The sequence below is a fragment of the Scyliorhinus canicula genome, chromosome 4 (assembly GCF_902713615.1).
Source record: "Scyliorhinus canicula chromosome 4, sScyCan1.1, whole genome shotgun sequence".
NCBI classification, from domain to species: Eukaryota; Metazoa; Chordata; class Chondrichthyes; order Carcharhiniformes; family Scyliorhinidae; genus Scyliorhinus; species Scyliorhinus canicula.
This window is the reverse complement of record NC_052149.1, coordinates 53,378,810-53,406,727: the sequence shown is the minus strand read 5'-3', so window position 1 is coordinate 53,406,727 and position 27,918 is coordinate 53,378,810. Positions and strand designations below refer to the sequence as shown.

The 27,918-nt window shown below is 42.7% G+C and overlaps 1 protein-coding gene across 2 annotated transcripts in view; it reads right to left on the bottom strand.

Annotated features, from left to right (window-relative positions):
• The window catches only part of eps15 (epidermal growth factor receptor pathway substrate 15), a 234,586-nt gene that overhangs the window by 80,107 nt on the left and 126,561 nt on the right, over nucleotides 1-27,918 (bottom strand). For both annotated transcript variants that reach the window (XM_038794268.1, XM_038794267.1), the window contains exons 13-14: nucleotides 27,300-27,372; nucleotides 1,014-1,175 (exon numbers count right to left, since the gene is read on the bottom strand). In XM_038794268.1, coding sequence (XP_038650196.1) covers nucleotides 1,014-1,175; nucleotides 27,300-27,372 — 235 coding nt within the window. The remainder of the gene's footprint in view (nucleotides 1-1,013; nucleotides 1,176-27,299; nucleotides 27,373-27,918) is intronic.

Below are 27,918 nucleotides of genomic sequence, written 5' to 3'. Positions count from 1 at the left end.
TCCCCGTTTGGGCCACTGTCTGTGCGGAGACTGCACATTCGCTCTGTGTCTGCGTGGGTTTCCTCTCCCACAAGTCCCGAAAGACATGCTGTTAGGTGATTTGGACATTCCGAATTCTCCCTCAGTGTACCCGAACAGACGCTCCCGGAGCGTGGCTACTGGGGGATCTTCACAGTAACTTCATTGCAGTGTTAATATAAGCCTACTTGTGACACTAATGAAGATTATTATTATTGTTAAAAGTCTTAGTTATGTTTTTATCATTTGAAATATGGTTAACATCACAGAATCCTATATGCTGTGCAGAATCATCTTTTTTCACATAGACAAGCAAGCCAACAAAACACTTCCAGCCTGATGACATTGTGTTAGTATCCAAATCACAAGCCACTGCTCATAAAGATCAACAAGAGTCCAAAATCCAAGCCATTCATATGCCTGTTATATTTGACTATCCCTTTTGTGGATGGCAAGAAGAACATTGTTCAAGTTTAAATTGTGTACTTTATCAAAACTGTTTTTTTGCTCTTTTGATTTTCTTTTGAGTGAACACCGGCCAAGCACCCACCCACCCAAACTGTATTTATAATCTGGGGATTTCATTGCAGTTACTTGCATCAGATTATCAGATTTTCCTTACCCTTTGACTGAAGAACCTCACTTCCAGTCAGCAACTCCTGGGGACAACGTGTAGGATTGAAAATTAGCTTGTACTGTCTGGAGCTAAATTTTAAATGTTGGAATTGTTCAGCTTTTGCTTAACAATTAGAAAGTACTTGACAATTAAGAGGTGATGTGGCTTTAAGTGGTGCTAGAACCTTAAGTTGAATTGATTCAATAACATGCAATGGTGCACATTAGTGATCAGGCATGGAAGATAAGGGCAAAGGGTGATGGGTGGGGGGCATTAGTTAGCATGAGTTGACACTAAGTTGGCATAGGAGCTAAAAGAAGTGCCACCACGATGAGGTCAATCACTCACATTATTATACTCATAAGCAACTAGGACCTACCAGATGTGTCTCTTCAGTACACTTCTGCCTGATGTCATTAAGCTCTTCCTCCAGTTGGCTTTTCTGTTGATCCAAGCCACTGAGCACTTGCTGGACATGTTGCCTCTGGTCTTGTAACTTTTGGAGATTTGTGCTCTCTTTATCAACTTCATCCTGGAGATCCTGGAGACAAAGAATTCACTTAGAATGAAAACACATTTTATCAACAAAAATATTAAATGTATACTTTTATTGTAAATAAGCTCAACAGAAATTGGATTTCACTACCTAGAGCAGTTTCTTGAAAACCTATGAGGTATGATACAACTTTGAGCTGAGTTGCCTCCTTTATTGCTGTATGATTCGATTATACAACAACGACTTATATTTGTATAGCACCGTTAATGTAATAAATGCCCCAAGGTGCTTCACAGGAGCATATTAAATTATGAGCATAGGAGATGCAATACTTGCCTTTTCATCTACTCCGTTTCCAACTTCCAGGGCTCCAAACATTCCTTTCCAGATGAAGTGGCGATTTACTTGTGCTTCTTTCAATTGATTTTTTAAAAATAAATTTAGAGTACCCAATTATTTTTTTTTCTCCCAATTAAGGGCAATTTAGTGTGGCCAATCCACCTAACCTGCATACCTTTGTGATGTGGGGTAAAGCCCATGCAGACATGGGGAGAATGTGCAAACTCCACACAGACAGTGACCCTGGGCCAGGATCGAACCCGGGTCCTCAGCGCCGTAAGTAGCATTGCTAACCACTGTGCCACTATGCCGCCCCCATGCTTCTTTTAATTTAGTGTATTGTATTCAGTGCATGCACCTCTACATTAGCCAGATCAAATGCAGAGTGAGTGATCACTTTACCGAACAACTTTTCTTGGGTCTCCCTGAGCTTCCAGTCGCTTGTCATTTTTATTCTCTGTCCCAGTCAAACTCTGGCCTCAGTCTCCTTACGCTGTTCCAATGTAGCTTAACGTAAACTTGATTAGGTATTTTACAACCTTCCAGACTAAACAATGAGTTCAATAATTTTGGATCACAAATGCTGCACCCAATTTTTTTCAAACAGTGGGTATGATATTGATGATGCTGTTGTCCATTTACATCTGCTCCAGCCCCATCTTTTGTTTCTTTATTTATTTCACTGCAACTCTCTTTTGCCTTACACCAGCAACCTTCTTGTTATTTAACATCGCCCCCTAAACAACTTGTTCCAGTACAGCTACAACACTGGCAATCAAAGCCACATACTATCCTGACTTGGAACTATATCGCTGTTCCTTCACTACTACTGGGTTATAATCCTGGAACTCTTACCTACAGCATATGGACTGCAGCAGTTCAGATGGTTTGTTCGTCACCACCCTAACGGCAATTAGATATGGGCAAATGCTGGCCTCGCCAATGATGCCCACAACTTGAGAAAGAATATAAAATAATGTAAATCTCTCCTGCTTTTCGCCCTACCACAGATCTACTCTCACGTTCTTCCTTCCCTCCCACCAACACCTTTTCCTGCCTCTGTACTTGCTAAAACCTGTTGTATCTCTAACTTCTGTCAGCTCTAACAAAATGTCAATAACCTTAAAGGTAACTCATTCTCTCTCCACTGATGCTGCCGGAGCATTTCCCGAGTATGCTCAGCATTTTCTGTTTTAATTTCAGATTTCTAGCATTCTCAGTATATCACTTCCGTTGTCTTGGGTAGGATATATTTGTTTTTAAACAAATTGAAATCCTATTTGGTTTGGTCAATTACATTATTGCAATTAAAAGTCTGATTCTCTATTCCATCTTCGCAAAAGCACATGGCAGGTATTTGTCATTGCAACATTCTTTATGCACTCTTTCATTTTACTGTAATATAGCCCAAGAAATGCATATAATTTATAATTTGTACACAGGTGCCTTCGATCACTTAAATTTAATTATTTTAATCTTGCTTCTAAAACGTCAACGGCACAGATCTTTCTTGGTAATTTGTAATGCACCTTCAACCTTCACGAAACATATAAAATACACAAGCATCCTGCAATGTAATTACATTCCAAAGTCAAACTAATGCACAAAAGGGGCTAGAGATACTCCATTATAGGGAAAAGGGTTTACTTATGTACAGTTACAAAACCTTTAAAAAGCTAACTGAATTGGAGATATCATTGTGACACTTCACATAGAAAACTAGAATAGCCTGTCTTTAGGTGCTTTTCTTCAGATTAGATCAAAAGCAATGTAAAATGTGATATTGAAAGCTGTCAGCATTGGTGTTGGGTAAACAACATGGCAGATTCAGAGGGTTGGGTTATTATTCATTAAAAAAAGGATACAAAATAGACCTAATTTGATTGTACATAACCTATTCAGCTAACCATCATTTACCTCTGCTCATCATAGTTCATTCAAACTGTTTTAAGAAGAAAGCTTTGATAAAACTTATGCCAGTCTTTTTGTGGGATATGTAGAAAATCCTTGTCCCAATCTTACTCAGACCCTCTCCCACAACTCTTTTTCTATTACATCGATAACCATGTTGGTGCTGCTTCATGCCCTCGTCTGGACCTGGAAAATGTTATTAATTTTGCTTCCAATTTAAGGACCCCATCCCATTCTCCCAGTTTCTCCATCTCTGCTGCATCTGTTCCAATGATGCCACCTTCAAAATCAGCACTTACACGTTTGCTTTTTCATCAACCAAGGTTTCCCCCTGCCCACTCTAGTTGACAGGACACACAACCCTGCCCAACCCATTATGTCTTCTCTCAGCCATTCCCCTCCAGAAGCATGATAGGATCCCTCTTGTCCTCACTTTTCCACCCCACCAGCCTAAAAGAATCATACTCCACCATTTCCACCTACTCCAGCATGATGCCACCAAAACATACATTTTCCCCTTCCACTGCCTTGTCAGCATTCCTCAGGGACCGCTCCCTTCGTGATGCCCTGGTCCACTCTTCCTTCCGCCCCCAACCCTTTATCCCCTTCCACAGCACTCCACATGCAATCACAGGTTTGACACCAACCCCTTTGCCACTGTCCATGGACCCAAACACTCCTTTCAGGTGAAGCAGCATTTCACTTGGACCTCCTTCAATTTGGTCCATGACATTTGCTGCTTCCAATGTAGTCTCCTCTACATTGGGGAGTAAATGCAGACTGGGTGACCGCTTTGCAGAACACCTTCGCTCAGTCCGCAAGCATGACCCCAACCATCCGATCACTCTCCATTTCAACTCGCCATCTTGCTCTCAAGCCCACATGTCCATCCTTGGCTTCCTGCAGTGCTCCAGTGAAGCCCAACAGCTCATCTTCCAATTAGACATGTTACAGCCTTCTGGACTCAACATTGAGTTCAACTACTTTAGACTGTGAACTTTCCCTTCCACCTTGACCACTTTGCGGTTTTCTTTATTTGTCCCAAAGCAAACAGTCCCCTGCCTCCCCCACAAGGGTATCTGTCACTTGTTCTTTCGTTTTGCTTTCACTGATCTCTGTTTTCCTATTAACACATTCTGCAATCTAACCTTTATGCAACAAATAGCACCTACTGCCAACATTAGCACTCCTTTTGTCTTGTGGCGGCACGGTGGTTAGCACTGCTGCCTCATGCTGCCGAAGACCCAGGTTCAATCCCGGCCCCGGGTCACTGTCCATGTGGAGTTTGCATTCTCCCTGTGTCTGCGTGGATCTCACCCCTAACCCAAAGATGTGCAGAGTAGGCCACGCTAAATTGCCCCTTAATTGGAAAAAAAACCCACTTGCCCTTTGTCTTGTGTCCATGCCACCTTTATCGATAGCTCTTTAGCTCCGACCTATTCCTGACTTTCTATTCTGCTCCACCTCCTCTACCCACTTTCCAGCAATATAATCCCACATTTCTACCTCGCTTTAGCTCTGAAGAATCATACGGAATCGAAACGTTGACTCTGCTTCTCTCTCCACAGATGCGGCCAGACCTGCTGAATTTATCCAGCACTTTGTTTCTATTTAAAATTTCCAGCATCTGCAGTATTTTGCTTTTACTTTGATAAAAGTAGGTTGCTTTTATTGGCAGTATGATATTTTCAAAATACACACTAGTATCGGCTAAAAAGGGCAGTGTGAAGGGCTAGTGTTACAATTCCAGTTGATGTATAAAATTATGAGGGGCATAGATAGCAGGAAAACATTTTTCCCTTTGGTGGAGGGATCAATTACCAAGAGCTGTGGATTTAAGGTAAGGGACAGGAGGTTTAGAGGGGATGTGAGGAAACGCTTTTTCACCCAGAGGGCGGTGGGAATCAGGAACTCACTGCTTGAAAGGGTGGTGGAAGCAGTGGGCAACATGGTAGCATAGTGGTTAACACAGATGCTTCACAGCTCCAGGGTCCCAGGTTCGATTCCCGGCTTGGGTCACTGTCTATGCGGAGTATGCACGTTCTCCCCGTGTGTGCGTGAGTTTCTTCCGGGTGCTCCGGTTTCCTCCCACAGTCCAAAGATGTGCAGCTTAGGTGGATTGGCCATGATAAATTGCCCTCAGTGTTCAAAAAGGTTCGGTGGGGTTACTGGGTTACGGGGATGGGGTGGAGGTGTGGGCTTGGGTAGGGTGCTCTTTCCAAGGACCGGTGCACTCGATGGGCTGAATGGCCTCCTTCTGCACTGTAAATTCTATGATTCTATGACCCTCTACAGGCTCAAAAGACCATAACTTTTACTCTTTTTTATAAATTGTGGAGGACCAGAACCACAGGACCGCTAATAAGTTTCAACAAGAAATTTTTTTTATTAAGCATGAAAAAATTGAATTAGGAAACAATATTCCTTTACTCCACGCTTAACTTAACAATTACACACAGGTTGTAAGATTAACATGATTATTAATTACATTTTAATTTACGATTGTCTCATTAACACCAAGCACACTTAGTGAGCAAATACATTCTCCACTCTGAACCCAAGTGAATGGTTGTGGATGTCTCCTCAGAATCCCCCCACATGATTGTCATGTAGTTTCCAAACTCTATTCCCAAAAACACACTTTAAAATCTTCTCTCATTAGTGTGCTTTCCCTTAGTGGTTTGCATTCTGAAATCCAGACCAGGTTTTCCAAATGACACTTTCAAACAAAGGCTCCGTTCTACTTTAAACAGCGAATCCAGGCAAGATTTTACACCAACCCCTTTCGGATTTCTTTGCCTTGACTACTGTGCAAACTGATCACAATTGATTTAACTCTCAATTCGCAGACTGCATTAAAATGGCATCAGACTTTTCATTTACATTTGAAGGCTGCTGTCCCATTTTAAATCTGGTTGTTGCAATTGTCTCTTAAACTCTGAACACTTGTTTTACTCTTCCTGATTTTTTTCAACCTTGTTGCAGCAGCCCTTTTATTTATGGTGACATTGTCACCCTGTCTCTTGGCCCTGCTAGCACCCTGCACCTCAGGTAATACTGAATTATTTATTTATTCTCCACTACTGGAGCTCCAAATAAAAATGCTCCCATCAACACTCTCAGGATAAGGCACACAAATGCTGCAAATTTCCCAGAACACGTTGCTACTGATATGCAGTCAAGAGAGATTGGAGTTCCTACTGTTGCATCACTGCAGAGAGGATCCACACGCAATACAGCTCTTATCCTGATGTTACTATGCACCAACATAAACCAAATACAAACATTAAAAGTACATAGCCAACATGGATGTCAAGGTGGAAAAAGAATAATAAAATTGTGCCAGAAAAATATGATTGACAGAGCCTGACATGAGCTTTGTCCTCAATACACTCAAGGATGCATATTATTAACCTTCCCATTCTACATATAGCTCTGGAGCAGCCATTGCGAACGATCCAGAAGCCGTCAATGAACCTCCTGTTGTATCTGTCCAACTCCCTTGTCCTAATCTGTCTTCCCATGTCTCTTCCCCCTCTTTTTCCGACTCATACTTTGCTATTCTTTCCCCAATTTAAGTCCACAGTCCCCTCCTCCCTCTCTCTTCCTTTCTGATCCTGCTCTTCTCTCTCCTCCTTTTTCCCCACCCTGCATGTAAGAGCATGCTGACTGAAAAGCTTTCATTAAAAAATACTTCTACTGCACAATTGTGAGGACAGCAGCTACTCTCAGAGTGCTATACACCAATGTTCTCTCATTGGTTGGCTGTATCATAGAATTTACAGTGCAGAAGGCCACCCGGCCCATCGAGTCTACACTGACACTTGAAAGAGAACCTTAATTAAGCCCATGCCTCCACCCTATTCCCGTAACCCAGTAACCCCACCGAACCTTTGGACACAAAGGGGCAATTTAGTGTGGCCACCCACCTAACCTGCACATCTGTGCACAGCGGGCCTACTGCACTCCACACCAGCTGACCTTCACGACCTACGCCGGCCAATCTTTGCATACCACACCAGCCAACCTTCGAGACCCACCATTTTCACTTACCTTTAATGTTACAGGTGAGCCTACTTGGTTCTCACAATCACACTTGCTTTGATTTTCAATGTTACATTTCTGATAATGACTTCAGCTGATGATTTAAGATCTGCATCCGTTGAAAAAACATCAAGAGGTTTGTCCTTGAACTCGCCATGTTTAGTCTTCAAATGTCTTTGAAGTTTTGAAGGTTTTAAATTTATATGCAGTGCTTCTCTGCATATAACACACAGGAACTTTTGAATCCTGATTTGCGGTGGCACAATTAATAACCCACACCTCAAATAATCATCTTTATGCTGCTTTGTTCCTGTTTTCAGTTTCTTCTACATGGGTTTTTCACCAGAGGCCCTGGAGATCACCCCAGCCCTGCTGGCAGCTACAAATTGGAGGAATCTCTCTTGTGCCCAGGACACTGACGTTTGCGTACGGGGTGCATGGCCTGCTCTCTGCCACCACTTCTGATGAGAGGACTCCGTAGTTTGCTGAAAAAAACTGACCCTGGACAGTGCGCTCTGACGTCAGGAGGAGGCGGTCCACCCCGCTGGGCTCCGGACCTGCTCACTGCTTAATCCAGCACGCATGCACAGGATGACCAGCAATCTCAAAAGTCCGCCGCAGCCGGCATTTTTAAGATGTGGAGATGCCGGCGTTGGACTGGGGTGAGCACAGTAAGAAGTCTTACATCACCAGTTTAAAGTCCAACAGGTTTGATTCAAACACGAGCTTTCGGAGCGCAGCGCCATTCACCTGAGGAAGGAGCTGCGCTCCAAAAGCTCGTGTTTAATCAAACCTGTTGGACTTTAACCTGGTGTTGCAAGACTTCTTACTGGGCATTTTTAAAAGCTACGACCTTTTCGCCACACGACCCTCCCAAAATCGGCCCGCCTGGATTTGAAACCCCCTTTCTAGTAAAAGGTTACTGCTCAAAATAGTTACTGAACATAGAACATAAAGTGCAGAAAGAGGCCATTATCCAGTCTGCACCAACCCACTTAAGCCCTCACTTCCACCCTATCCCCGTAGCCCAATAACCGCCCCTAACCTTTTTGGTCACTAAGGGCAATTTATCATGGCCAATCCAACTAAGCTGCACGTCTTTGGGCTGTGGGAGGAAACCCAGACAAACACGGGGAGAACGTGCAGACTCTGCACAGTGACCCAGCGGGGAATCGCACCTGGGACCTTGGCACTGTGAAGCCACAGTGCTATGCACTTATGCAACCGTGCTGCCCACTGCGTTTATAATCTTCCCAAAACCATGCAAAATGATTGTTACAGCTTAGAATGAGTGACGTACATCAACATTAGGCTGCCCACCTCTTCCTCAAGTAGCAGAGATGTCTTCAAGTCTTCAGCACTTGAAATGAAACAGGTGGAGTAGCTTTAGATGTAAAGTGAAGAGCCAGGTGATCAAGAAATCACCCAAATGACAAGAGAAATAATACAAGATTTGAAAAGCAACTATAGATTTATTTTTCCAGTGTCTGACAAAGATATTAACATTTGGTTAAAATCTAACTTCACCTCAAGAAACATGGAGGCCATGAGTCGATTTTTGCATTTGTTTGAAGAAAATGTGCTGGAAATCATGCGCAGCTGGAGAGTCAGGGCGACAGTTCAGAACACTGACGAGCACTCGTGCAGTGTTTCTTCACAGCTCATCTTCTTCTTTCCTTCTTACTTAAAATTTCAGCCGACACAGTGAATGGCAACTCCATATTCTTTCATCAGCCAGTCATTTCTCTTATCTGTCCCGTCGTGCTAAAGGCTAACCATTGTCCATCTGTTTCATTTGAACTTAAGATTTGGAGATACCTCTGGCACGTGAGCGAGAAGTGACCTTGTGTTGACCAGGTCAGAGGCTGGTGTATCACGCAACACTGGTGGCACAGTTCTCCTATGTCAATGCTGAAGCAATAACTAGATCATTGACACAAGTCATGTGGCCTGGCTGGAATAATGTTGGCACAGAAGATTGGTGCAAGACGGTTGAATCAGGGCTGCTGCCAGGAAACCAGACAGAGACCTGCAACATTTGCTTCCTGGTTGTTGAAAACCTGCTAAATGTCGAGTGGAATATCTTTTGATTAATAAAGATGCCCGGTTGGTTATATAGAATAGAACATACAGTGCAGAAGGAGGCCATTCGGCCCATCGAGTCTGCACGACCCACACTAAGTCCTCACTTCCACCCTATTCCCATAACCCAATAATCCCTCCTAACCTTTTTGGACACTAAGGGCAATTTAGCATGACCAATCCACCTAACCTACACGTCTTTGGACTGTGGGAGGAAACCGGAGCACCCAGAGGAAACCCACGCAGACACGGGGAGAATGTGCAGACTCCTCACAGACAGTGATCCAGCGGCGAATTAAAACTGGGACCCTGGCGCTGTGAAGCCACAGTGCTATCTATCTTGTTATGCTCTAGGCGTAGCATAAGTGGCTTCCTTGTGGTGCACTTGACAAAGGAAGTTCAGATGTGGAGATAACTTCAACACGTTTATTAAACTATTTACACTTCTCCTACTCAGGTTCACCACGACTGTTAATCCTTCTATAGCTACTCAGACTGACTAACCAGTCTGCTACAATCCACGTGGTGGGAGTGACATTGAATCAATCCTGTGTCTGTACTCACTGATTGGCTCCACTGGAAAGAGGAAGATCATGTGTCTTGTGTCCTTTATATATAGGTTGGTGCAATGCGCTCCTGTGGTCGTGTCACCTGCGTGTGTATCGTGAATGCCCATTCTATCTAACTGTTCTATTGGTTGAGTGTGGCTGTGTCATGTCTCTGGTGCTCCCTCTAGTGTCTAGTGTCTAGCTAGTCTACATGTATTTACATCAACCCCTTGTGTATTTACAGTGATGCACATCACCACACTATCCACTTGTTCTACCATACAGAAGCAATATCCGTATAGTTTAGGTCAACATATATCCTGGAGGAGCACGATAGGTGGCCGAATACAAAACGTTTCAAATTCCATGGTCCAGATGCAGTACAGAAAAGTTAATGAAAAATGTAACTTTCAAATGTCAATAGATTGAGAAACAAGATATTTTAAGTTATTTAAAGAAATGCAAATTGAGACCATACTTGCTTTGAAGCTGAAACCCAAAAATCTATTTCCTACACTCTACCTAATGTTACATTGTAATTGCCTATGAAAAGGGGTACAAAAAGGACAGCTCAAGCCTCTGTGGTATACATTTCCACACTGCAAAATATGAGAACAGAGCATTCAGCAATGAATCATGTTATAAAATCATAGAACTAAAAATCAATTGGGCCAATGACCTGCCAACTCCATCTTATAAAATATTTTTCAGTTACAGAGTTTTCGAGTTCAACTAAGATGGATATTTTAAATGACTGGTTCTGTTTCAAACAACGCTCAAAAAATAGTTGAATCCTTTTCTAAATGAAAACTTAATTCATAACACTGCCGACATTGTGTTGCGGCAAGGATGGGAGAAGTGTGCGGTTTCTCTAGTCCCACTATTCCTCCGGTTACACTGTAAGTGTAAATGTTTAATTCACTCATCAAAATGGCCAATTGTTGACCTTCACTACTGCAAGACCCAGAGAGTCTTTAACCAGGCTTCATTCAATAAACTCAGGACAATTGAATTGTGAAACAAACTTTTAAAACAAGTTGCAAACCTGGTTAACATGCAATTAGTAATCCAGAAGTTCACCCTTTTAAAAATCTCAACACAGCCACAAAACAAAGGACATAAAAAAGGTCTCTGGAGAGGTTGGCACAAGGGCACACTTCATGAAAAAGGATAAAGTTTGAAAAGGACTTGACGCTGTTGATTTGATATGCAGAGACTGAATGTTAGTCATGGTAGTGTCTGGACGTTCTTTCCAAAGGAAACTCTTACTTGTTGCAGCTTTTCAGGCTTTCAAATACCAACTGAGTCAAACTGAGATCAGAATTTTTTCTGGCTGGAAGTGGCAATACAGGGAGAGAGATAGAGAGGAGCAATCTTTCTTCACAGTTTGCTCCCAAGACGCACACAGTTTAAAAAAATGTTCAGACAGAACTTCTCCCAGGCCAGATGTTTTTCAGTCAAGCAGCAGGAGCCAACAGCCTGACAGCAGCAGGTTTCCATTTTTAACTCAACCAAACAAAATAACTAACCTCCCCAGGTGACTTGCTGGTCATTTAGCTGAAGTCATGTGATTTATTGGAAAAAAGCCATTTGCTTACAGACCACAGTGAACTTATAACCTTAAAATAAAAACTTAGGAGAGTGTCTAAATCAGGGGTGGGCAAACTTTTCTGTGCAAGGGCCACATTCAGAAATTCACAATTTTAAAGGGCCGCATAGTATATTAAGTAAAATAATTAATATTTAAAATAGCCAAAATAAAAGGTTTTTAAAGAAAAAAAGCAATTAATTTTTATTAATTAATATTTTAAAGTAGCAACTTTACATGAAACACATTTATTTGAAAAACAAAGTAACTCAGTTTAAAGAAAAAAAAGCAATTAATTTTATTAATTAATATTTTAAAGTAGAAACTTCACATGAAACACATGTTGTGCCGAGCAATGATCACCCTACTCAAGTCAACGTATCCACCCTATAACAGTAACCCAACAGCCCCCCCCATTAACCTTGATTTTTTTTTTTAATTTTAAAAATATTTTTTATTTTTTAATTTTTTTTTATAATGACTTGATCTTGGTGGGCCGCATAAAGACCTTTGGCGGGCCGCATGCGGCCCGCGGGCCGTAGTTTGCCCACCCCTGGTCTAAATAATTCAATGTCCTTCCAATTATTTTTTAAAGCATACAGTTCTTGGAGATAGGGATTCCCAACAATTGTTAGAAATGAGGCTCTATAGGGTGGCATGTGGCGCAGTAGTTAACACTGGGACTGCGGCACTGAGGATCTGGGTTCGAATCCTGGCCCTGGGTCACTGTCCTTGTGGAGTTTGTACATTCTCCCCGTGTTTGCATGGGTTTCACCCCCGCAACCCAAAGATTTGCAGGTTAGATGGTTTGGCCATGCTAAATTGCCCCTTAATTGGAGAAAAAAATAATTGAGTACTCTAAATTTATTTTATGGGTAGCATGGTGGTTAGCATAAATGCTTCACAGCTCCAGGGTCCCAGGTTTGATTCCTGGCTGGGTCACTGTCTGTGTGGCGTCTGCACGTCCTCCCCATGTGTGCGTGGGTTTCCTCCGGGTGCTCCGGTTTCCTCCCACAGTCCAAAGATGTGCGGGTTAGGTGGATTGGCCATGCTAAATTGCCTGTAGTGTCCTAAAAAGTAAGGTGGGGGGGGGGGGGGGGGGAGGTTGTTACGGGTATAGGGTGGGTTTGAGTAGGGTGATCATTGCTCGGCACAACATCGAGGGCCGAAGGGCCTGTTCTGTGCTGTACTGTTCTATCTATCTATACAGCCTATCCAAATGCAGCTCAATAAATCGATTGCTTCATTAAGATGAGAGTGAGAGAACAGTGTGAAAAATTCAACTGCAAGAGGGGGTTAAAAAATTATCAATATTGAGTTCAGCTCAAATCTTTCAAATCAGCCGTTCTAATCCCCAGTTAGAATGAAATCACTAATGCATCTGAATTTCAGACTGAAAGAGTCTTTCTGGTGCAGTTATTTTTAAAAAAACACACTGTAATTAAATCAATTTCTCTGAAACCAAACAACATTGTGAACCCTTTTAATAAGTCACGCCACAGACTCCAAATTATGTAAAAGCACTCTGCCTGCATTGCATGAAACTCATTATTTAATGTCAACCTATTTTAATGTAAATTATTTGCATAGAAATTCCAACACTTTTCATGCAACTCAGAGAAAGTAGGATGACACACAGTAATTTAGTTATCAAAATATTTACATTACTTGTATGGTTTAATGCAATAAATGCAAAGTTCTTTAATTCAATCCTCATTATAGAAGGAAGATTTTAAATATTTAGTCATCCACTTTCACTCACCATGTATATTTACAAAGAACTGAGTTCCAGCTCGTGGATAATCAAATAAAATATGTGAAGGCTCATGAAGTTTGCAATGAGTGACAGGTGACTCAGTATTTCTGAGTCAATTTGTACGTGGAACTGTAAGTAGCACAATTTAATATCAGTTACTAAAGCATAAGTCTATATTTCTAAATTTCAAACCAATACCAAAGGAAGTCCACAGTGATATAAGCTGGTTTTGAAAAATAAATTGAATATATTCAGATTTGAAATACTTATTTTGCATCATTCACTGTGACTTTTTAGTGGGTACAGTCGAAGTGCAGATATATCACATATATTTCTGATAAAGACAGTAATTATGAAAGAATCTTACCAATATATACAAAGATAAAGAAAAAATAATAACTATAATTTTGAAACTTAACACTCAGAATTACAAAAGTCTGACGACAGGCACTAACAGGTTCAAAAACTGCTTCTTGCCCGCTGTTACCAGAATCCTGAATGACACTCTTATGGACTGAACTGATCTCTCCACACATCTTCTCTACTGAGCTGAGTACTGAGTAGTACTGCACTTCGTATGCTTCACCCAATGTCTGTGTCTATGTATTTACAATGTGTATTTATCATGTGTCCTATGTTTTTCATGTATAGAACGATTTGTCTCGACTACACAGAACAATACTTTTCACAGTACCTTGGTTCACATGACAATAAAACCAATCAATCAATCAATCAATCAATAAATAAATAAATAAATAAATGCATACATCGGTTTCCGGTGACAGGGATGTGCTGAGAAGTTGCACATCTGGTGGCTCTCTATGAACCCGGAAATAGGCTCTTTCACCGAAATAGTCTGCTAATACAAAGGATAAAATAGCCCCGCTCTTCAACCAACATCAGCGGGAAGATAGGTGGCGAACAACAACCATTCCAGAAGCAGTGTAGAAACAAGAAGCAGAAAAGGGCAGCAAAAGCAAACGGCTGAGGCGGCGACTCACGAGGTGGTGAAGCTCAGGCCTCATCAGAGTGAGAAGGGCCGACCCGCCGCACACGGAGGGCCCCTCCTCCTCCCCCCCGGCCGGGATGCTTGGAGGATGTTTCTTTCAAGGGAATCAAAGAAACACAGAGAGGAGACGAAAGCTGCCATCCAGGCTGCGGTCAAGGAAGCTCTGGCACCATGCAGGTGGCCCTAGCCAAGGCGGAGAGGCAACTGGAAACCATGAAGGAACTAGAAAAGGCCTCAACAGACCAGGGTGGCTGGATTATCGCCCTGGAAAAAGAAATATCAAGGTTGGTCGCAATGCAGGGGTATCTTAAAGCAAAGATTGAGGATCAGGAAAACCAGTCGAGTTTCCAAAACCTGCGGGCTGTGGGCCTGCCGGAGCGGATCAAGGTAGGAACTCCACAGATATGTGGCCCAAATGCTGGGCAATCTGGTTGGAAGGGATAGCTTTCCCAACCGCCCAGAAATAGACAGAGCCTAAGGCCAAGGAACATCTGTGGGCAATAATCGCTAAAATGCACTGATACCAATCCTGAGAGAATTCTGCGCTGGGCAAGGCAAAACAAAGAACTATAACTGGGAAGTTCATTGGATCAGGATCTACCAGGACTTTGCGGCTGACCTGGCCAAGTGCTGCGCAGAATTCAACAGGGTGAAGGCTGTCCTGTACAAGAGCAGTGTAAAATTTGGGATGCTGTACCCGGCCAAACTCTGAATCACATTCCAAGGCAAAGAGCACTTCTTCACAGCCCCTGCAGACGCAAACAAATTTGTCCACGAAAACAGGCTGCAGAAACAACAGCAGGGAGAGCGCTGAAAAGATCTGAACGGACCTTATTTGTTTATTTACTAAATGTTAACCAACTCGATGAACACTTTGCACGTCATTGCACTGCCTCATTCTGGGGACGGGAGGTAAAATAGAGGAAAGAGAGGGCAGCAGAGCCCAACAGGGGACAACTAGCGGGAGAAACGGAGGAACGGGAGCTCTGGGGGAGGGGTGGAGTGGGGAAAATACCATTGGGGGGGACATAGGAACAAAAATAGCAAGGGCATTCGGCAGGCTGCAACAGGCCACATGTGGGACTTGGAACACAAAGGCACCGCAAGCAGCCACTTTGGAGGGTCCCTGAACAAAGAGAAACCCTGGAGTGCAGGGGCTCACCCACATGGCGTTTTAACAGTGCAGAGGCGAGTCCACCAGTATGGTTCAGCCCGCGGTGGGAGGATGGTTACGGACCTAGGGGGACGGTACGTTCTGGTCAGCGGTTTCCTAGGCAGGGCACCGGTAGTCCTGGTAAACGTGAACGCGTCCAACTGGGATGACACAGAGTTTATAAAGAAGACCGTGGCAGAAGTCCCTGACAGCACAAGAGAAAAATGGGAGGACTTAGGGTTTGAAATAGTGGGGATTTTGGAACAAAGCACTGTATAAGGTCAACTCCACCTCCACTAGCACATGGCTAAGCCTAATGCAGCTGAAAGTGATACACAGAGTACACTTAACTTGAACCCAAATGAGCAGGTTCTTCCCGGAGGTGGAGGATAAATGTGAACGGTGCCAAGGAGGCCCGGTCAATCACACCCACATGTTCTGGTCTTGTTCCAGACTCGTCGGGTTCTGGACAGCCTTCTTCAAGGCAATGTCCAAGGTGATGAGGATAAGGGTGGAGACATAGAACAGTACAGCACAGAACAGGCACTTTGTGCCAAGCATTGTCCGAAACCAAGATCAAGCTATCCCATTCCTTGTCATTCTGGTATGCTCCATGTGCCTATCCAATAACCGCTTGAAAGTTCCTAAAGTGTCCGACTCCACTATCACAGCAGGCAGTCCATTCCACACCTTAACCACTCTCTGAGTAAAGAACCTACCTCGGATATCCCTCCTATATCTCCCACCCTGAACCTTATAGTTATGCCCCTTTGTAACAGCTACATCCACCCGAGGAAATAGTCCCTGAACGTGCACTCTATCTACCCCCCCATATCTCATAAACCTCTATTAAGTCGCCTCTCATCCTCTTCCGCACCAAAGAGAAAGCCCTAGCTCCCTCAACCTTTCCTCATAAGACCTATACTGAAAACCAGGCAGCATCCTGGTAAATCTCCTTTGCACCCTTTCCAATGCTTCCACATCCTTCCAATAGTGAGGTGACCAGAACTGCACACAATACTCGAAATCTGGTCTCACCAGGGTCATGTACAGTTGCAGCATAACCCTGCGGCTCTTAAACTCAAGCCCCCTGCCAATAAATGCTAACACACTATAAGCCTTCTTCACGGCTCTATCCACTTGAGTGGCAACCTTCAGAGATCTGTGGACATGAACCCCAAGATCTCTCTATTCCTCCACATTCCTCAGAACCCTGCCGTTGACCCTGTAATCCGCATTCAAATTTTTTCTACCAAAATGAATCACCTCACACTTATCAGGGTTAAAGTCCATCTGCCATTTTTCGGCCCAGCTCTGCATCCTATCAATGTCCCTTTGCAGCCTACAACAGCCCTCCACCTCATCCACTACTCCACCAATCTTGGTGTCATCAGCAAATTTACTGACCCACCCTTCAGCCCCCTCCTCCAAGTCACTGATAAAAATCACAAATAGCAGAGGACCCAGCACTGATCCCTGTGGTACACCATCAGTAACTGGTCTCCAGTCTGAAAATGTTCCATCCACCACCACCCTCTGTTTTCTATGTGATAGCCAGTTACTTATCCAATTGGCCAAATTTCCCTCTATCCCACACCTCCTTACTTTCTTCATGAGCCGACCATGGGGAACCTTATCAAACGCCTTACTAAAATCCATGTATACGACATCAACTGCTCTATCTTCATCTACACACTTAGTTACCTCCTCAAAGAATTCAATAAAATTTGTGAGACAAAATTTACCCTTCACGAATCTGTGCTGACTATCCCAGATTAAACTGCATCTTTCCAAATGGTCATAAATCCTATCCTTCAGGACCTTTTCCATTAACTTACCGACCACTGAAGTAAGACTAACCAGCCTATAATTACCAGGGTCATTCCTATTCCCTTTCTTGAACAGAGGAACAACATTCGCCACTCTCCAGTCCTCTGGCCTATCCCCGTGGACAGTGAGGACCCAAAGATCAAAGCCAAAGGCTCTGCAATCTCATCCCTTGCCTCCCAAAGAATCCTTGGATATATCCCATCTGGCCCAGGGGACGTGTCGACCCTAAGGTTTTCAAAATTGCTAATACATCCTTCCTCAGAACATCTACCTCCTCCAGCCTATCCGCCTGTATCACATTCTCATCCTCAAAAACATGGCCCCTCTCCTTGGTGAACACTGAAGAAAAGTATTCATTCAACACCTCCTATTTCTTCTGACTCCATGCACAATATCCCACTACTGTCCTTGACCGGCCCTACCCTCACCCTGGTCATTCTTTTATTTCTCACATAAGAGTAAAACGCCGTGAGGCTTTCCTTGATCCGAACCGCAAGGACTTCTCATGCCCCGTCCTAGCTCTCCTAAGCTCTTTCTTTTAGCTCATTCCTTGCTACCTTGTAACCCTCAAGCGACCCAACTGAACCTTGTTTTCTCATCCTTACATACTCTTCCTTTTTCCTCTTGACAAGACATTCAAACTCTTTTGTGAACCATGGTTCCCTCACACGGCCATTTCCTCCCTGCCTGACAGGGACATACCTATCAAGGACACGCAGTATTTGTTCCTTGAACAAGCTCCACTTATCATTTGTGCCTTTCCCTGACAGTTTCTGTTCCCATCTTATGCTCCTTAATTCTTGCCTAATCGCATCATAATTACCCCTCCCCCAATTATAAACCTTGCCCTGCCATATGGCCCGAGATTGGCAGACTTTGGGGTCTCAGAACAGCCAGATCGATTCCTGGGGAGGAGGGCTGACGCACTTGCCTTTGTCTCCCTAATCGCCCGCCAAAGAATCCTGCTCGACTGGCGATCAGCAGCACCACCCAAAGCTGCAGACTAGCTGTCCGACCGATCAGAATTTCTCCAGATGGAGAAAACCAAATTCGCCATCCAGGGGTCAGAAGAAGGCTTCCACGAAACGTGGGAGCCATTCACTCAGTTGTTCCAAGGCTTGTTTGCAGCCAAAAGCCAGTAAACCAGAGGGAACTGAAAGCCACACTATAACGAATGCCAATGAAGGGGGGTGGGAAGAAACAGAGCCCAACCAAGATCAGTAAATACCAAAATATATGGCGCCATGCCAATGAAACAGGAACAAGATATAGAAGTTGAAGAAGAAAGAGTACACGCCAGGTGATTACAAGGGGAGGGGTTCGAGAAGGGGGAGAGAGGGGGGAGGAATGTTGGCGACCCGACGGAATAAGCACGCATGGGAGAACGCAAAACAAGAAGCTGCAACCGATGTAAATAGCAAAAGACAACCGATAATTTTTCTGTTTTTTCTTTTCTGTTGTTTTTAATATATGTTCACAAGTGCCTTTGTCTTGTATAGCCTAAAAATCCTTAATAAAAACATGTATAAAAAAAATAAATGCATACATCAATTTTATAAGAATCACTGTGGGCTATAATATTCCACTTCAAAATTCATTGAAAATTACCACGCAGACTTAGTCTACGGGGTAAATTTCCAAAGTGGCAACATTAATCTACAGTAAATGTAAATGTCACCACTGTCCCAGAGGACCATCGGCTGCTCTCCCCTTTGAGAGCTGACTTGTGGTGATTTAACCGGAGGGTCACCACATCACAGCTGAGGGGCAAGGTTGAGAAGGCGGGGTCTTCATTAATAACCTTAGCCTGTATGGGAATTGAACCTGCACTGTTGGAGTTGCTCTGCATCATGAATCAGCCAACCGAACTAACCAACCTACTCCAATTGTTACCAGCTTTGTAACAGTGAGCTTAAAGACTGATATTGAACATTTAACCACAGTATGTCACACCGGCTGAAATGGCAGCAAACTGTGCCTTGGTGACATCATTCTTCCACCCATTCATCCACTTATCTACACGCCATGACTCATTTCTCAAATTTACACTGGCTCTCTCTGCTTTTAGCTGGAAAGTATTGTCTGTGGCATGGCCTACCTGCCCATGCTCTGCCTAACCATAATTTTTGGTCAGGCTCACGTCCACCACAAAGGCCATCTCACACCCACTCCAGACGCCTGATCTCTCATCATCAAAATTTCCCCTCCTTTACACCCACCAGTTTTTCCCCTCTTCTCTTCCTTTCCCACTGGAGTCCATTTGTCTCCATCCACCACCCCGCTGTAGCTCTCCACAACACCCTGTGACAAGATCTTTCAATACATATCAGATAGGATCAACAATATGGTGATGCTCATGGCAAGTCAGGGGTTGCAGTGTCTTTGAGTGGTAGCATTGGCCTATAACCTCTGGCTTCCCCAGCACATTTAGAGATTACCCCATGATGCCCTGAGAATCCCTCTCAGAAGTTCCCACATAAGGCAATTGCCTTATGGCACTTGCCCGTAAGTGCTAACTTCCTCTGGACAATTGCGCTCGGCTGGGAACCAACAGAAGCAATTTAAATCACTAACTTGCAGTTTTACCCTGATCGATACTCTGAAAGATTTAGACGGAAAAATACACTTCTCGCGCCACAGTAACTAATAAAACACAGACCCAGCCTTGCACGGGACACCCCGCACAAACTCACTCCCCAGGGGACCCCCAGACCACCCCCACACCTGATCCCCTCCCCCAACCCCACCACTGGCCTGACCTGACCTGGCCCCTCTCCATGTGTGACCCTGTTTGGCCCCCTCCTTCCCAGACTGACCAAAGGTTACACAAACCACTATCAACAAAGCAGAAATAATGTGGAATGGTCACAGAAGGCCACGAGTAAAGTATACAGGGTTCATATCAGACTGCATTTCACGCACTATGTTAAGTTCGATTAAAAACACAGATTCTAGTGTTGGATGGATTGCAGAGAAGGGTCATTAGGCTAATTCCTGCATCAAATATCTGAGTTATTGGGTTTTTCAGCCTGGGATTGGAGCATCTAAGATGTGATCTTATACAGAGGTTTATCAGGTCGTTTAAAATATGGAAAGAAATATAATACGGGTACTTCGTGCGCGAGGTTGGGACTGACACAGTTGAAGGTGGCGTATAGGGTGCACCTCACAAGGACGAGGATGAGACGGCTTTTTGATGGGGTGGAGGATGTTTGTGAACGGTGTTGGGGGGAGGGCTCCCACTAATTACGTTTGGTCCTGATTTGGTCCTGTCCACAACTGGAGGGGCATTGGAGGGAGGTCTTTAAGGTAATCTCAATGGTGGTGCACGTGAGACTTGAACTGGGTCCCCTAGAAACCATATTCGGGGTGTTGGATCGGCCGGGGTTGGAAGCAGATGCGGAGAAGGATGGCTTAGCCTAGGCCTCGCTAATCACCCGAAGGCAGATTCTGTTGGGGTGGAGGTTGGCTTTTCATCCCTGTGCCTCGGCGTGGCAGGGGGGCCTGCTGGAGTTCCTAACACTCGAGAAAGTAAAGTTCGAGTTGAGGGGGAGGATGGGAGGGTTCTACAACTCATGGGTCTTGTTCATCATGCACTTTCACAAATTGGATGACATCGAACATTAGGGGGGGGCGGTTTGGAATGTATAGGTTATTGATGATTCTTTTTCATTGGTGTTTTGTATTCAAAATGTTGGGAGCTGTTTGAGGGTGGGTGGGATAAAGGGATTGTTGGCTGGGAGATTTCTATTGTATTTGTTGTTATTGTTGAGTATCTGTTGTTGTAAATTTTGATGAGAATGTGTAAAAAGGAGACTAAAAAATATTTATTTAAAAACAAACTATAACATGGATGAACTAAAATTGAATAAATTACTCCTGCTCCTATTTCCTATATTCCTATGTATAAACGCAAAATGAGGTTTTAATAGGATTGCACCTTTTTTGTAGTTCAGTGTATTGGTTGCCCACTAAGTGATGTTTAGTCACTGTTGATTTTAGTTTGTTGGTTACAGTATCTTTTGTGATTCCTTACAACGATCGCTCGTAAATACACACCTTTTTAAAAATGATTGGTATCTGCGGGGATTGTAACAGGTTTTGTGTCAAAATTTAAACCTGATGGCTTTGTGCGAAGCATACAAAAACCGATACAATATTAGTTCTCGCATCTCCTTTTCCCAGCCACACCAGGATGACACCTCCAACATCCTTAAAACTCTACAAGTCCTGTCTCTTTGACTAGATAACAAGCTCCCATCAGCATCTAGCCTTGTAGCTAACAAAGAACAACCTTATCCCCAACTGTTCTCAGCAGCTGTTGTTTCCTTGTCTCGCTCTCCAGGATTCTATGCTCTCTATGAAGGATCTGAGTTAGTAAATCTGAGCATCTGCAAGTCTACCCACAGCAAGGCCAGTTTCTCCTTCTTTTCTGTTCAGGTGCGAAAGTTAACACTTTACCAGTGGTAATGTCCCTGGACTAGTAATTCATAGGCCCAGGGCAATACTCTGCAGACATGGGTTCAAATCCAGCTAGGGCAGCTGGTAGAATTTAAATTCAATTAATAAAATCTGGAATATAAAACTAGTCTCAGGAATGGTGACTATGATGACATCTGGGTCATTAAGGTCCTTTATGGAAGGACATCAGCCATCCTAATGAGGCCTAGCCAATAGGTGACTCCAGGTCCACAGCAATGTGGTTGACTCTTAACTTCCCTCTGAAATGATCTAGTAAGCCACTCAAGGGCAAATACGGATGGGCAAGCAATGCCCACAGCCCATGAAAGAATAAAAACAAACTTGAGTATCAATAGGACTTGCCTTGGGCCCCCGGTCCTCATGGCAATCAAGTCACATCGGCTTATCACCTGCAGAACTAGTATGAGATCACATGCCCCTCGCCACTACTCCATTGTACCTTGAATTAAAAGAGACAGTTTAAAACATAACCATTTTATAAAACTAGCAGTCGCACAAGGGAAATGGGATTTGCCAGTTCCTTTTGAAATGGGATCTTGTGGAGAGGTGCTTGCCTTGGCTGGGTGGTGGCACGATCACCTTGGAGTCAGAATGCACTGGGCATCAGCCCCATTCTAAAGACTTCAGCACCATTGGAAATGTCATTTTTCAGATGAGACATTTATCTGAGTCCCCCCATTTGTCCACTCGGATGGATGTAAAGGATCTCGGATGGATGTAAATGGAACTCTCTGAACAGCAGCAAAACCCTTCCTAATCAACATTTATCCCTCAACCAACATCATTAAAACAAATAAACTTTTCATTTATGTCTCTGCTGTTCATGGAACCTTGCTATGTGAAAATTGGTTACCGCATTCTCTGTGTTATAAAAGTGACCAAACTTATATAGCTAACTTATTGGATGTGAAGTGCTTTGGGATGCAAATGCAGCTCTATTTATCTCTACTTTTAGTTAATATGCCAACACTTCACAGTTCCCATTGGCACAGGAAGTTATTTTCTACCTCACCACATGAATGATGACTAGAAGCAGACAGTTATCAGCTATACACTGCATCTCCCTTTTGAAGATTTAAGTAAATAAACCTAGTTTACATTCATTACACTTCAAAGTTTAGACACAAGATACCTTTTTTTTTAAAAGCCACTTTAAAATGTACAAGTAATTTACTAATCTATAATTGATCTCAGCTACAATCACAAGCAGCTGCAAATGCTTGGATTCGTACATGGAATATTTGAGCAATGACTTTAGCAGGTGAACATTGCGACCATGCCTTGAACTCCAAATTGTTCACGAGAAACATTGTGCACATCCACAAGTACGGACAAGAATGTATTTCTCCTTTTCCTCACGTCTCCCTGCATTATCCACCTTCCTGGCTAAGAGCATGGGGTCATCAGTTTTTAATTAAAGCAAAATTCTGCAGAACCTGGAAACCTGAAATTAAATCGCAAGTGCTATAAGTACTCAGCTGATCTGGAATCAGTGTGGAGAGAGAAACAGAGTAAAAGTTTCAGGTTGAATATGCCTTTGTCAGAAATTCTTCAGTGTTCTGAAGAAATGATATGGACTCAAAACGTTAACTCTGCATCTCCACAGATGATGCCAGACCTGCTGAGTATTTCCAGCACTCTGTTTTCCATTTTGAAACCAAGCATGGCACAATATGTCAATGTAGGAATAATATTATTACCATATTATGTGAAAAAAATCTAGTTTTAAAATAAATGGTTAGCTCTGCTGCCTCAGAGCACCAGGAACCCAGGTTTAATTCCAGCCTTGGATGACGTGTTGAGTTTCCATTTTCTCCCCCAGTCTGCGTGGCTTTCCTCCTGGTGCTACGGTTTCCTCCCACAGTCCATAGATGTGCAGGTCAGGTGGATTGGCCAAGCTAAATTGCCCTTAGCGTCCAAAGATGTGCAGGTTAGGTGGGGTTATGGGGTTAGAGCTGAAGGGTGATGCTCTTTCAGAGGATCAGTGCAAACTCAATGGGTCGAATGGAAATGGCCTCCTCTACACTGTAGGAATTCTATGGTTCTATCTGGTCTATTTTTGTAAGTCGCCATTACCATATATGTTGGCATACAAGTCAACCTTTGATGCCTTAAAAAATGGAAGTGAACTTCTATACCGAATATAAAATGGGAACCACAGCGTAGGTGATTATTATTTTGAAAGGTGACAAAAATAATACCGGTAATTCATATTACATTATTGTGGCATGGTTTATTGAATAAATTAATGTACAATGAAGGCACTTTAAACTCTGTCATATTAATTGTGTGTGCATCTGATGCAAAGAGTTCATCCAATTCATTCCAAGTCACTTTGGCTACAGCATCCCCACTCTGGATCAGACGCGGCACTTTTCGGTTTCAGCATCATGCTCCTACAAATCATAATCTTCTTCATCCACTGAACTGGATATTTCACTTTCTTGAACAATCTGATGATAGTTTGTAACATAATTTGAGAACGAAACTACAAATCGTTAAGCGAAGCAGCGCTCAAATTTCCTCTCTGAAAGTTGATTTTCCATCAACCATCCACCTAATCCATTCAGCGCAAATTTGATCCTTAAATGGCTTGTTGAGGCAGCAAAAAGAGACAACCCTGGTATAATTGCAACATGGGTGTCAGCACCTTTCAATCTTATGGGTTATACGGGATCAGAACAAGTCCAAAGTACTAAGCTGCATTCTTTATGTAGGCCAATGGAGCATACATTCCACACACTATAAATCCATAAATAAAGGCAAAATACTGTGGATGCTGGAAATCTGAAATAAAGCCAGAAACGCTGGAAGAACCCAGCAGGTCTGGTAGCAACAGTTTCTCTCTCCAGGTTAGTGTCACCATGACTTGCCTTCTCATGTCCTGTCATTTTCAATGGAACATTTTCAAACCTTTCCACTCCATGGTTTGATTGCTTGGCATATTGAAATCTATGGGCATTTCATCCACGTTGCCGATGTGGCTTATTGGGGTACTCGTATTATGCTTCTCTCTGATGGTAAATCGTTGTAAACTGTCATGTGAGACTACATTTAAGAAATGGGTGCTTAAGAAATGTACCCTGAAGAAATGAGTATTTATCAGTGATGGCAGAGTGGGGGTGGAGCTGGGCTGTCTGTCAGCTTTTTACTTTCGTTTTAGGCTGTTTGCTGCAGGGTGTGTTTAGTTTCGTTTTCAGTGTTGGAGCTGAAGCCAGACAAAGCAGGTGTACTGTTAATGTCTCTGCGATGAAAAGACTATCTCTTGGTCATTTGGTGAATTCAGAATTATAAATGTTCTCAGTAGTGAATGTAAACCTAATGTGCTTCTGTTAAAAGGTGTTTCTTTTGTCTTCTGGATGTTAAAAGGACAGCGTACGCATTACTTAGTGTCGTATTCTTTGGGGGTTGTATTTGAATTGATGGCTGCTAAGATGTTCTACACTAACTAGCTGTTGCTTGAAATCCTTGTTGGAATTAGGTTTTGATTTGGCCCACTGATAGCACATAGCATTTCTGGTGATGATAAAACCATTCTGATGACTTTCGAGGACCTCTTCTGATACATGCTTTTCAAGGTCAGGCCAGTGGCTGGTTCCTGTTCTGATGGTGCATTTGGTCTTGGGCATTTTTCTTCCCAGGGCTGATTCCTTCTTCTTGCATTGTCACGCCAGTTTTTCACGAACACCAAATTCCCTCACTGCAGCAGCTTTTGACGAGTTAATAAATGTCGCAAGCTTTAGCTTGAAACCAGCTTTTGCAGAAACCAACTTAATTTGGTTTGTTGGAAGACTTGTTTTTCTTTCTCGTTCACTACACCAGATCCGCTCCGTGTGGGTGTGTCTTAAATTCCCACCATGGCCCATATCGCTGCTTGACCACTTGCACCCAGTTAAAAAGTAAGTAAAACATATATTTATGGGATGAAAAATTGTGGCTGACTACAAATGCGAGTTATAGCATGTTGTGCCTGGAAAACGGTTCAACCTGTATACAGAGTATTTGCAAAAACACGATTTCTGGGGTTGTCTGAAATGGCGTGATTTATGTTATAGTATGTCTAAAACTTAGCTATGTACATGCAAACCACCTTGGCAATTGACTTAACAGAACAGACAGAAGCTCTTTAAGTGACCTAACATTTTTCAAACATCTATCAAATTTCGCAATTCTTACTGTTACCTGGTGCTTCCATTACCTACTGCAACCACTAAAGAAATATGTTGCCTCTGAAGCAATGGTAAATGGTACAATTTTCCACAGTTGACCCTCGTCTGCTTTTTAAATAAACACAGTAAGAAACAAGATACCAAAATCAAAAATTATTTCTGCCCATCTGGATGGCAATAATACACAATAACAAAAAGAGGCAGACATATCAAAGTCAGTGTGCAGCCAAACAAAAATGTAAGAAGATAAAGAAATACACAGAAAAGAGGCGGATTGCGAATTAAAAACTGTACTAATTTCTGTAGCTATAATGCTACGTTGCAAACCTCAAAATATCAGTATGATGCAAAAAGAAAATGAATAATAATTGCTTACTGACCTCCTAAAATGCTATCACAGGTAGAATGTACCAACTTAGTTTGAACTAAATCCCACAACATAATAGAAACACTAAATGAGCAATGATATCATGCCACTGTAATCATGTATGGTACTGATTTTATCATGTTATCGCTATTACTCAGGGAGAGGATTTTAGAGAAAGACGGTAAAGCTAATTATGACCGTTATGAATAATTGCGATGGTTATATCAAAAGCTTGCAAAAGAAAAGTGTTCAGTTTATTCAAGACCATCATCTGTCCAGCTAAACTAGTTCCCCCATGAAGGCTGCCTAGCAACCAGGGCAAATACAACTTGCAATTTGAAGAAGCTGCCACGCAAATTTTTTACTGATCAATAGTCACTGCTGCAAACACACTGGGACTGGATTACTGCACAAGAGATCTGATTTGCAGCACTGGGCAATAAACTATGTATCAACTCTGCGCATCAACATCTTCGGCAAAAATATGCACATCATAATGTTGAAGTGCAAAAGATCTTTTTACTTCAGACTAATGTCTGTGTGAAGTAAAATGTCATTTGTTTGAACAATTAGAAAATTTGTATGTGCTGAAAATAGTTTCCCTTTTCAGTCACATATTTTCAAACATTGCTCGACATATTTTTAATATGGCACGCATATTTTGTTCAACTGTAATACAATTTTGTCATGATGGAAAATAGCGACTGCGTGCCTTCAGTAAAATTCTGCATGATGTAACTGACTGATACTGTAACTAAAATCTTTCACTGTTAATAAAACTGGCAAAATCTCAGCTCTTGAAAAATAGCCAGAAAAATACAGCAAGGGCAAGATGACTTTGCAGGTGCTGATCCTTTAATTTAAAAATAAACTGCTGCAATTAACACTCACCTGGACCTCACCCGTTCGCTGCTTGATGGCCTCCTCCTTCTCTTTGATTTCCACTTCCACACTGCTTTTCTCCCTGGAAGACCAGCAGATAAGGCAGGTATATTTAAGGACATCGGCAACAACAGGAACAGCCAACCAGCTCCCAAACCCTGACTCGCCCTTCAAATGCATCTTCAGACAGTGAGCTAATGCTAGAAGATCTTGGTATTGATCTCCGTACACCTTGCTTTAAACTATGAACAAAAAAGCCCAATTGCAGTGAAGAATGAAAATGTCTGCTCTCAGAGTGGGTTTAGTAAAACACAGAGGCAAAAATCAATGAGACGTTTTCTCACAAAAAATGTCACTGTTGCTAGGGAGCTGTCAGCTAATCGAAACGAGTTTAGAGGAAGAGGAGGAGCCAAAGATCATCCCACCATTAAATAGCATTATTATTCAGTGCTAAAACATAAAATTTTGAACTACCATGAGAGACACACTTTTGCTGATGTCAATAAACTAATATATGGTACAATGCATTTTACAATAAATCTATGTTTTGAAAATAAAAACACAAATGACCTTCAGAATCTGACAAAATGATCCTTTTAATAATGGATTTTAACCACACAAAAAACAC